The sequence below is a fragment of the Bactrocera dorsalis genome, chromosome 1 (genome assembly GCF_023373825.1).
Source record: "Bactrocera dorsalis isolate Fly_Bdor chromosome 1, ASM2337382v1, whole genome shotgun sequence".
NCBI classification, from domain to species: domain Eukaryota; kingdom Metazoa; phylum Arthropoda; class Insecta; order Diptera; family Tephritidae; genus Bactrocera; species Bactrocera dorsalis.
This window is the reverse complement of record NC_064303.1, coordinates 6,275,859-6,288,320: the sequence shown is the minus strand read 5'-3', so window position 1 is coordinate 6,288,320 and position 12,462 is coordinate 6,275,859. Positions and strand designations below refer to the sequence as shown.

The window sequence follows — 12,462 nt, the reverse complement described above, 5'->3', positions numbered from 1 at the left end:
CAAAACCTGATAATACGCGACAGACAACTTAACCCAACTCAACTCCACGCAATGCCGTGCAACTGGTTGGGAGAGTCGGCAAAAGGAATAGCGCGGTAATATGGAAAATATATGAAAATATATATGCGGTTGAAATACTAGAAAAAAGTAAGCGAATGTGTGAAGTGCCATAAATTGAAAAAGGGGAAAGTCGCTAAAGTCTCGTAAGCGTAGACGAAGGGTGCAAATAGCACAGACTCCCCTGGGTGCCAGTGGTAGATTATGCTTATATTTAAAGGGAGTGAGCTTAGCGTATGAACTTCCATATGGCAACTCAAACGGTACACGTGCAGTTGGTTTGATGTAATAGTATGCGTGTGAGTTTAAGTGTGTGCAAGTGTGTCTTCGCGCTTCTATGATTCCAACGTTAAGTGTATGAACACGTCGGTGAATTCAATTTCAAATTTGATTTTGTGTTTTAAATTTAATTTTTTACAGCAAATGCATGAATTTTTATTGAGTTAGCGGAGGTGACAATTTCGTTGTTGTGTTTGTTTGTGTGCGCTCCACGCGAGTTTATTAACCTTTGCTGCGCGGGTAGTGAAAACGCTTGAAAAGTTAGCAATGACGAGTGGATAAAATATTTCTTCTTCTTATTATTTATTATTTTTGCGCTTATTTTTAGTCTTCCCACATATTTTAAAGCAACCAATACTAGCGCAACTCATAATCATTGAGGGTATAATACTGGAAGGCTCTTTCATAAGCTACAATGTATTCGTTGGAGGGCTAATGCCGTATAAGAGCTACTTTTGCCAGTTACAAGGTACTCGACTCTGACTCAAGTGTTTTTTGTATGCGTGAGTGATGTAGGAATATTGGAAACACATAAGAAATTCTAGGCTAATACACATAGCTAATATTACATATATACTTATACCCTAGCAAAATATTATGCTTGCTTTAGAGTTTACAAAAACTTGTAGGAAATGTCGGATACCCTATAATGTATAAATTTTCACCTAAACTGCAAAATAACGTAATATCACTTTTCATAAGTTTACAGGCGAAAGAAAAACGTTATAATTGAAACCACTCATATTGGGAAAAATTTGGGTTTTGGTTATAAAACGGTTATATATTGCTTATCAATTGGTTACCAATTGGTTATATATTGGTTAAATCTGACTGCGTCAGCTGAAAATTGTATGCTACATAATGTAATATGATGTAGTGAATTGTAAGCAATAAATTTTTTTTTCAATTTTTTGATGATACGTTATTTTGCATTTTAGGTGACAATATACAAATGATCAACGTGACGAACTGAGTCGATTGAGGCATGTCCTTCTCTCTGTATATATGAATGCAAGCACTTCAGTTTTTCAGATATCAATTTGAAATTTAGAACACGTCTTTTTCTTCCTAAGAAGGTGCTGATTTGTAGAGACCGGCGATATTGAACCATTATAGCATAGAGCTGCCATACAAAATTATCGAAGAAAATCAATTCTTCTAAGGAAAACTATTTTATTTGACGAAATATCTTTACGAAATTTTGCACAGATGGTAATCTGTAACAGCGCTACAATATCTGGACAAGCTGTTCAGATCGAATGTGATTAACATGTAGCTGCCATACAAACTGACCGATCAAAAACAATTCCTACTATGGAAAAAATTTTTATTTTACAAGATATCTTCCGGAAATTTGGCACGGATTATTTTCTAAAAAAATTGTAAATTATCGAAAGAAACTATTCTGATCGGACCCCTGCAGCATATAGCTGCCATACAAACTGAACGACCAAACGACCTTGTAGGGAAACCGTTTTTATTTAACGATATATCTTCACGAAATTTTGTACGGAATGTCGTTTGAGAGAACAATGCAATATCCAAATATATATTTTTGGATTGGTTCACTATAACATTTGGCTACAGTACAAACTGACCGATCAAAATCAAGTTCTTGTATAGAAAACATTTTTGTTTGGCAAGATATCATTTGGCATAACTTACTAACTAAGGAATGGCAACCATATCCGAAGAAATTGTTCAGATCGAACAACTATAGCATATAGCTGCCATACAAACTGACCTTTCAAAAACAGAAGAAATACTGTCTATATCCTTTTTTGTCATATAAAAATACAACTATGAAGGGTATTTAAACTTCCGTGCAGCTAAAGTGAATCTTTCCTCATGTTTTTTCTTAAATATTGTATGGTACATGAAGGTAATATTTTCTAGGAATTTCTTCAAAGCAAGACACACACTTACGGGCGCGTATTAGCTGAATAAGCAGCATATGAAAATAAAAGTTTTGTCTGCGTGCACTTTCAAGTGCTTTAGTTGCCTAGACATAACGTTATTTAAGTGCATATATACTATTTACTTTTAAGAGCACTGCTATTATTTTCTATTTATCAAATCATTTGCTTATGTTGTAAGAAACAACTACAAGTATTATGCGAGTATTGAATATACATTCAGTACTTTAAGTAAACAAGTGGGGAAAAAATAATATCTTCTATCATATATCTTGATTGCATTATTTTCATGCATCTGCAATTCAGTGGTAGTTCAATTGAAATTCTGTCTTGAATATGCTTATTCAAATGTACGCCTAAAGGTATACTACTTTTCTTTGATACAGAGTTTATTATGCATGAAAATATCACATTATTCGTGACAGAGTCAAATTACATAGCAAGCTCATATGACTGGACGTCCTTAGACTACTTTGGTGGAGCATAGCAAGACAATGATCAATACTGATCAAACAACAGTCAAGTTGGCATCTGAAGTTACCAAATCAGGGAAAGGCATGCATAAATTGGCAAGGCAAAAACATTGCAAGGAAATTAATTTCACGAAAAAATTCAATAAAATAAAGAAAAGAAATTAAAAAAAAATTCATGATAAAAATTTCGAATAATTTGGAGCAAAAAGAATTTAAGATTAATAATTAAAAAAAAAACGCTACAACAGAAACAAAAATTTTAATAGTAAAAATATCCAGAACAAAAATGTCAAAAAAATCTGTGATGTCCTTTTGCTACTAATTACAAGCTCTCTGCTTTCACACTTTCCCTTTCAGCTTTTGAGCAGCGAAATGTTATTATTAAGGCGCTTTTGAAATAAAGCTTCTTTACTACATTCTCCTTACACTTCTCACTAAAAACTACTTTCTTTGGAATTATAGAAATTTTTCTCCTCTGTTTTCGCATCTCACCACGCGTGTCTGTCGCAGCCTTTGAACTTTAACGCTGCTGCGACAATTACGAGTAACTGCGGGCCAGTGATAAGCGCCGGGCACAACAAAATACAAATTGCAAGTGACTGCTGCAACAAATTAAAACCACAAAACAAAAAATTAAAAAACAAAAATAAATTTAAAAAGAAATTATGTGAAAATAAACACAAATAAGGGCGCGGTGTGTGACAGTGGCGCTTTACTACGGTTTAAGTGAGCGTGTGTTACATAATTATGCAGTAAAAGTAATTAAAAGCAGGGAGCGACAAAACAGCGACACAAAAAGCATGAAACTGCATAAACATAAACGCTGGCGAAAATTAAAAGGACAAACAGATAGAAAGCAAGCAAGAAAAAGTGTGTGTGAGCGGAGAAAATGCTAAAAATAGAATTTAATTGAAAGCGGGAGCACAAGCGGCAAGCGCGAAGGAGACAAAAATTAAATGGAAATGAAAGCGCACAAAAGAAACGTGTTTAAAGTGGCGAGTGGAAAAAACTGTAAAAAGTCACGTGTGAGAAAACGAGCAAACTGACGCATAATTGCAGGCGTATCTGCCAACGCACACACACATACTCACTCATAAACACACACACTAGTGAAGCGCCGTAAAAGTAAGCGAAATTGTTTAGACAGCGCGAGCAGACGCGCGTATTAAAGCACACGTGTAATTTTAACCACATTTGTTTGGTTATTGCGTACGTATGTGTGTGTGTGTTTGTGCGTGTGGCCTGTGCTTGCACACATGTTGGCCCTTAAAAGCGCTCGCGGTGATAGCAGTATTCTTTTTTGCTTTTGTTTTTGTTGTGTGCGCGTCTGCTGTGGCTGAGCGTGACATTAAATTGACGACAATTTAACGCAGTACGCAATTTCGCACAGACACTTGAAAACTGTGCGCCCATGCGTGCGAAAATAAAGGCACACACTCACATACAGACATGTGGGCGTATGGTGACATAATTTTCATATACCCTGAAGGATACGTGAGTTTTGTACAATGAGAAGAAGAAGAAGAACTGATAAATATTTTCGGAAAAACGTCTAGGAAAATCGAACTTTTTTTATTATAAGATAATATTTTTTAAAATTCTATATTTTTTAATACTTAATAGAAATGATATAGATGGTAGTAGTAGAGTAATAGTATTACCTATGTATGTGTCAGCCTCACTGAAGCGTGGACGGGTCCTCAACCGCACTTTTCTTGGAATTAAAACAGAAAAGCAAAATTTCCCGCAAATGTCGAGAATTCGGCTCAAAAAGTGACATTTTCAGTTGAGAATAAGTTTGGGATGCAAACAGATCTCTACAAATATTTTGTTGGGTTAATGTGGACACAAATGTCCAAGATTGTTATAAAACGATTTAATTGATTCAATCGACCAGTGCTTGACCCTAGAGACATCTATTGGAAAACGGCGGAAGCAAAGTTGTAAAAAGCTGAATATCTCGAGAAGTCTTAACGATAGCGATTTTGACCTTGGCGCTTTTTTATAGCAAATAAAATTTCTTACAAATTTGTCATGAACATTTTTTCTATAGCTCTTGTCATTTACCAGATATATACAAAAAAATGCGAGATTCTTGGAAAAATCAAGTTTAGAGCCCCGTACTACCTTGCCGGTGTGAGTTACGACTTTGTTGCACTGGGCACTTTTGTAGAGTGAACAATTTTGAGAAATATGCGTCTAAAGTCAAAGCGATGTCAAAAAACCTCTGATCTGTAGGAATTTTAAGATAAAAACTCACGATTGTAGTGCATTTTCTATGGAAAATTTTTACCGCCCTTGGTCCAGTGCCTAATGTTAATATTAAGGGCTAAAATTCTCTGGGAATTTATTTTAGGGTATTTCTAGGGAAATTTCGTGACGGGACTAAAAAAAATTAATAGTTAAAAAAAAACACCCTAATGTATATATTTTGAATGGAGCCACGCAATATTATATTTTTTACATTTTACATTTTTTCTTTTTTTTGCGTATTTTCGTTATGGGCTTGGCTTCTGCGTAAATGCCATGTGACAGCCGCAAAATATTTGTAGAGAAAATTTGTACAAAAACCGCAATGTAACGAAAACAGTATTAAATGAAATTGGTATATGAATTTTGTGGGTTAAGGTTGCTATTTGCAAATTGTTATACAAGCAGTTTGATTAAAAATTGTTGCGTGTGCAGTCTTAGACTTTTCATTAAAATAATGACTACTTTCATTAAAGTAAAAGAGCGGAAATATGAGAAGATGGGCTCGCTAATATTGTGTATAAGGAGGCGACAAAAAATTTTAGTAAAGGCTGTACACTTAGAGCACAGGGTGTCAAAAAAAGAGTGACAAAGCTCTTTATGCCGCTTTATGCAGACCGACATGACTAAATCGATTCAGCTCGGCAAGGTGGTCTTATACACAAATATACTTTTTAGGAACTCTAACGTTTCATTCTGGGTTTTAAAAATTTCGTGGAGAACCAAATATAGCTTATTCAGGCTATGATAAATCACAAGAATCTTAGGAAGCTCACATCATTCACCACACAGCATTTATTGCATTTCTTTGGAATCACTTACTTTCGTTTTCTTAGTTTCATGGAAAAAGTGCTTCAATCTGATGCCTAATATGCTTTTACTTCCAAGTAAAATCCTAATGAAATTGTTAGAAGTGTTAAATAATATAGTATATGAACTGCAAATACAAATGCCTGCAATGTTAATTGCATATAACTGTATACATATGTATATGTATGTATATATGTGCGTAATTTTCGTTCCGCCTTATCTTCACTTCGCTTTCAATGAGGCTTTCAAATGACATATTTGCGGCGAATTGATTTAATTTGCATGTAAATTCCAATTATACTGAAATCGTAATAGATGTGATACCGAAAAGTGCGTCATGGCGTATACGTAACCTCATTGTTGGGTGGCGAGTGTCTAAAAGTAAGGCAGGCTGAAAGTATGGTATGGCGTATACGTAACTTCTCTGCTGGAGTGAGTGTAAAAGAGTATGGCATGGCGTATACGTAACCTTTCGGCTGGAGTGAGTGTAGATGAAAGTATAGTATGGCGTATACGCAGCCTCGCTGCTAGGCTGAGTGCTTCGGTGCTCGTATGCAAATATATGCAGCGATAAGCATATATTTAAGTATTTTCATGGAAATGTTACAAATTCAGCAAATATTTAAACAAATTTGCATTGGCAGCTGGGCAAATAAAAACATATTCATACATATATAAGTGCTAAGGTTATATATTTACATATCTAAGCATAAGTATCCCTGTTTGGTATGCTCAATATGTATTACTCAAATATTATACTAATTTTTTTGATAAAAAATATATTTTTCAAATAATATTTTATTCAAATTGTGTTTTTTTTATAAAAAATATATTTTTTTGTATGTTTGCTTTTTTTTTGAAATGAAAAAATATATTTTTTTAAATGTTATACCATTTTTTTATAAAAAAAATATTTTTTGGTATGCCTGCTTGAAATAATACTTTTTTCTCAAAAACATACATTTCTTCTAATTTTATACCAATTTTTGTTTTTTAATAAAAAATAATATTTTTTGCTGTTCTTGCGCGAAATTATGTGCATTTGCGCGTATTTCATAGATATTACAATTTTATACAATAAAATATGTATTTTCTATATATGTATGAATTTGAATGCATGTATTAGCGCTCATTTGTACTCACCAACAATATGCAAGATATGCCAAACGGATAGGACCACCATGAATTTTGTGTTGAATTTACATATGCTATGAATAATGCATCCGTTGATAATTTCATTAACAGCAAACAACCGGTGCGGTAAATTAGGCCAATGCTGAAATCAGAAACCAAAATAAGGACTATAATAAACGCAAGCGTATATCTAAATAGGCAAAGCAAATAAACGAAAATAGTAACGCCAAAAACACATACTTGCCTATACATCTACATATTTATGTATGTATATACCTTATAATATTTACAAGTATATGTATTATATGCATATAGTATAATATACAAAACATTATTAAATGCCAGTGGTTGTAGTAAATGCAAATATAAATTATAGCGTGGCGATTAAAACAATATTGTAATGCAATTAAGTTCAACCGTACATTGTTGTTAGTTATAATTATTACTCGCATTTACTGAGCTCATTGTAGCGTAGTGTTGCGTGGAGTAAATAAAGCTAGCCGCTAGTTAGTTGTAATAACGTAAATATATTAGCGTATAATTTAGTAATATGCGGTATCAAATTACTACACTACTGTCCGCTTATGTTTGACTGGCGGTTATTTGTGCCTAAGTAAGTGTCATAAAGTAGCTGTTGGAGTCATAATTAACGTAAATTTGAGTGCACTAAACATATATTTAAAAAACTAGTTTTACAAAACTTTATGTAATATAAAATTTTTTACTTAAATTAATTAAATGAAACTAAATTACTTCACTAACAGCGCTGGTGTGAATTTTTGGAGAAAAATTATTAAAATTTTACACTTTAAGCATTTGTTTAAAATCTCATAAATTTAAACTAATCATTGAAGAATAAATCGATTGGGAACTAACTGAGTTCAAGCAACTGAAAGCCACTTTTCACCCACTTGCGCAAGCCAGAAGCTAAAATGAAAAATGTCTCAACTAGCATACTTTCAACAGAGAAATAAATAAAAAATAAAATTAAAAGGAAAATAAATAAGTCAACACTTCGTGCACACTCGCGGTTGAAGAAAATGGCAACTGACTTACCGTCTACGCATGGCCACATTGAACTTATCCTGCGGATGCGCGTGAATATTTCGATTTTTATGCCACAGCCATAAAAGTTTCTTGATTAAAATGACGAAGAGCGCAAAAAAGAGCAGAACGAAGAGTAAATCGACGCAAATAAATATGATGAAACTGAGTGATGGCACGCCACTGCCGTCGCCCGTTAGTTGTGACTCCAGCTCCGCGGCGTCTGAGTCGGTGTATGCCGCGAAGTCGCCGTGATAGGCAGCTGCGGTGGCGGAAGCGGAGATGGCTGCCGGTTGGAAGTTGTTATGCCAGCCGGCAACGGAGAAGGTCGTCGATGTGGAGGCAGTCGACGCTGAGGTGCTCGCGGAAGACGCCGCAGTGGTGACGTTATTGTTGTTGTTTGCGCTGTTCGTGCTGGTGGCAGTAACATCGCTAGCAGTTGTTAATATTCCGTTGGCAGCGGTTGTAATTTCAGCAGCTGTGACTGATGCCAGCTCCAAGATGCTGTCGCTTGTTGTACTCGCCAACATGCTGTACACATCGTTGCTTTGGTTGCTGACGTGACTCGGTTCAACCTTCAGACTTAGCGATGATGCCGGTGACGGTGTGGGTGCCATATGCGCCACTAAGTAATCACTTCCGCCACTATATCCGCCGCCGTACGTATGCGACAAACCATGTGGCATACCAAACATAGCGCCGGACATTGCTGTGCTTGTTGTCGTTGTTGTCGTGGTTGTATTGCTCATCACTTCGAGCCACCAATTGCGTGGCCATTTGCCAATAATGCTGCATATCAGCGGCACAGCGATGGCATAGAGCAACGGCGGCAGCCAACTAATGCCGATAACGGCGCGTACGCTCACCGGAAAATAGAGCTCTTGTACCAGCGCCACAGAGCGTGCAGCTGCCGCGCTTGAGACACTACCCGCGCGGCGACCGCTGGCGGTGGCACTGCTGTCGCTCGCAATGCTATTGTCATTGCTGCCACCAAGGGCGAAGCTGCTGCCGACGTTGACACCCACACTGCTGTTGTTGCTGTTGCTGCTGATTTGCGTAATGTTTGTGGTGGCGCTCAAGCTGTGCGCGTCGATGGTGGTTGCGGGGGAGGTGGCTGCCATAGGCGCACCGCTGGCATTGTCATTGCCACTTGTGGAGTTATGCCGCAGATTCAAGTCGTGTTGTTGTTTATGATGAGTTTGTTGTTGTTTCTTTTGTTGTTGTTTCTTTTTTATTGTCGTTGCGCGTGCACTTGCGGCTGTTGCCGTTGACATTTTATTGATATGCAACATTTTTTTCGGCACCAGTTCGGAGTTTACAACCAACGCAATCGCAATCGTAGTCGAGACGCCGAGCAACAGCAGTGAGGCGAGCGATGAGTTGACAACTGCCTGCCAATTCTGAAATGAGAAAAGTTAGAAGAAGTTAGAAACGAACAAATGAAAAACTTTACTGGACGAGGTGAGACAGGTTGACTGTATGTGTTTGAGTTAGTTGTTAAGAACTATAGGGTGGTCTTGTGCATTAAAATAATAGTTGGCACGAATAGTTCGAAACCTCTATGTCGATATTTTACGCTTCGAATATGCTTTCGAATTCATACCAGTCATCTTTCCAATAGATCTAATTGCAAGGAGGGAAGATAGCCCGGTTTATGGAGAAAGAACGTAAAAGGAAACCACTTATTTATAACAACAGACATCAGGCGAGGAAACAAACACTTGAACTGTGGTAAGATCAGTGGACAAGAGAGCGGAAATGAAGACGGACTGAATTAATGAAAGTTGCAGAGATGTGGTACGGTAGGAAAAACGGCGAGGTGAACTATAACTTAGCACAGGTTTCCTCCGTTCACGAGTATTTCGGAAAATACCTAAACAACAAACCACTAGACGACGCAAATCATACCCTTTTTAAGTGTCTTCGATGGGAAGAAGCACAAAAAATGTTTGAAAACAAACTTGCGCAGCACAATACGACCCGGAGAATTCAATCCAATAGAAGGAAAGCAGTAAAAACTGATGATGGCTGTAAAATCGTAGGCATCTCTGGGCTCTGGATGGTGCCCATCTTGGAATCCCTTGTTTAGTGGGAGTAACCCTGTTTCGAAACTCATTAATATTGATTATTAGTTCTGATTTCGAATATCTAGCCTTTAGTGTTGAGCTCTTTAGTTGAGGAGGTCAAAAGCTATATCGTCGTATTCTTCTGACTCCAACATCACTTTTTGGATTTTTAATTTTTTTTACTGGAATCAACTATAAACTGTTTTTATTAATTATCGAGCGTTATAATTCTGACGGCTTCTAAGTGTAAACAGTCAGAAGTACTGATTTCAGTTGCTGACAAAATGTTAGTCGACATGCCTACATCGACTTTGTCCACTCATTAATAACTAAGATAACGAAAGCTTTAGTAAAGATCTGAAAGATTAATACGAAAGCTCATTTGTAGAGGATGATTTATAAAAAAGTTACTTTAGCTTGCAGAAGCTCAAGAAGTGAAAAAAGCGCTTTGTTCTTTCTTTGTGGTGCATGACATGCCCCCAGATTAGTTTTAAGGAGTACTACCTGCGAGGACTAAATCGATTTTCACATCTCATTAGTTGACTAAGATAACGAAAGCTTTAGTAAAGATCTGAAAGTTCGTAGAGGATGATTTATAAAAAAGTTACTTTAGCTTGCAGAAGCTCAAGGATGAGATAAATGAAAGCTGTTTATTCTTTCTTTCAGTACTACTACGAGGACTAAATCGATTTTGACATCTTATTAGTTGATTAAGATAACGAAAGCTTTTGTAAAACAGTGAAAGCTTAATACGAAAGCCGATTCCTAAAAGAAGCTTTATAGAAAAGCTACTTCAGCTTGCAGAAGCTCAAGGAAAAGATAAGGAAAGCTCTTTATTCTTTTTTTGAGGTGTATGATGTTCAATGAGAGTATTTTTAAAGAGTACCGCTTTTTTATATCTATCAGAAAAATAGAGAAATTCTACTGAACTCTAACGTGGGGTCACGTATCTCGCTAAGCTTAAGGGAGAAAAAAATAGGAAAGCTTGTGAAGGATATATACGAGATGTAAGCTCTTTAACAAAGCATTAAATAAATGTGTAAGCTCAAAATGGATAAGTACAAAAGCTTGTGAAAGCTGTGTATGAAAGCTTCTTGTTATTTCTCTAAACTGATAAAATCTTAAAGAGCTGCTGCCTCAATCCATCAATTCTTTGCGAGTCTGATAATTACTTCAAACATTTGTAGGAAAATAAATTATTATTTTTTTTTTGGAGTGAAAAAGTTTCTGAAAATCCTAGCTATCTCTAATAAAAACACACACGAATGGTTTAGAACTTATTTCCTTACCAAGAATATTTTATTCGAATATGCTTTTCAAAAGCCTGCCTCAACTCTTAAAATATTTTGCTATTCCAAACAAATGGCCCCAAATTATGTGCCACATAAAGAATACCGCGAGTGCCACCCAAAAAAAAAAGCTCCTCTGCTTAGTTCGCCTAGCCGGTTAATGCCTTTAAGACATGCCAACGTTGACACAAAGCCACACAATGGAAGTAATGTGCCAGCAATGATATTTGATGTATTAAATAGGCTAAATGCAGGGGACTATAATAAATTACGACTGCGTTGCCAACTGTAAAAGTAAGACCGCCAAACGGGCCAAAAAGGCGAAAGCAAACTGCAAAGAAAGTCGTTTGCAGCCCGCGTTGCGGCGGATGTTAGTGGCAGCAAGGGATTTAATTAAATACGGAAATGGTAACTGGCAAACGACAAATAAAGCATACGGAAATTATACAGACATAAATATGCATGACTGCGTGTAGATGTGTGCGTATGATTTCGGTGACTTTTTATGCAAAACTTCCGAGGAATTTTATTATCAAAGCAGTGACAGGCACATTTGGGTTGTGTGCACACTCGGATTGAGTATTTGGCAAGGAAAATAATGGAATATAAAATTTGTATAACTTTTTAAGCATATAATCGAGGGGCTACTTATGTTTTTAGCAATAATGTGTGTATGTGTGTTTGAGTACAATTTGTAAATTAGTAGGAATGATTATTGTGAACATAACTCATTTGTAATTTTTTGATTGGGTAATAACGTGGGTTGAGTCACCTCTGGGATTCTCTGCTATTTACTTGAGAAGTGAGGAAGGAATTTGCAGGTCTTATAATACATTAATCCTACAAGAGTATAAGGATTAATTAGAAAGAAAGAAGAATTCAATTTCTTACAAGAAGAGGAGTTGTTATTCAATATGTTAGATCCAATTGAATCTTAGCCTCATAGCTGACATGTTGGTAAATTTATGAAAAGGGCGTTCGTTCTTCGATCGTAGGCAACATTAATATCGTCCGAGCGACAATCTTAAAAGCCAACCGTCCTTTGGAATCAGCATTAACCTAAGGTTCAGTTAACTCTCCATGAGTGACAAAGATCATCTGCTCTCCTACTTTTCTATTTGAAAGAGTTTCTCCCATTCTCTTC

General features: G+C 36.3%; 1 protein-coding gene across 1 annotated transcript in view; it reads right to left on the bottom strand.

Moving 5' to 3' along the window:
- Positions 1-12,462, bottom strand: part of LOC109579481 (uncharacterized) — a 319,803-nt gene that overhangs the window by 18,859 nt on the left and 288,482 nt on the right. The window contains exons 17-18 of the mRNA XM_049446659.1: positions 7,976-9,363; positions 6,929-7,061 (exon numbers count right to left, since the gene is read on the bottom strand). Of these exons, the coding sequence (XP_049302616.1) occupies positions 6,929-7,061; positions 7,976-9,363 (1,521 nt within the window). The remainder of the gene's footprint in view (positions 1-6,928; positions 7,062-7,975; positions 9,364-12,462) is intronic.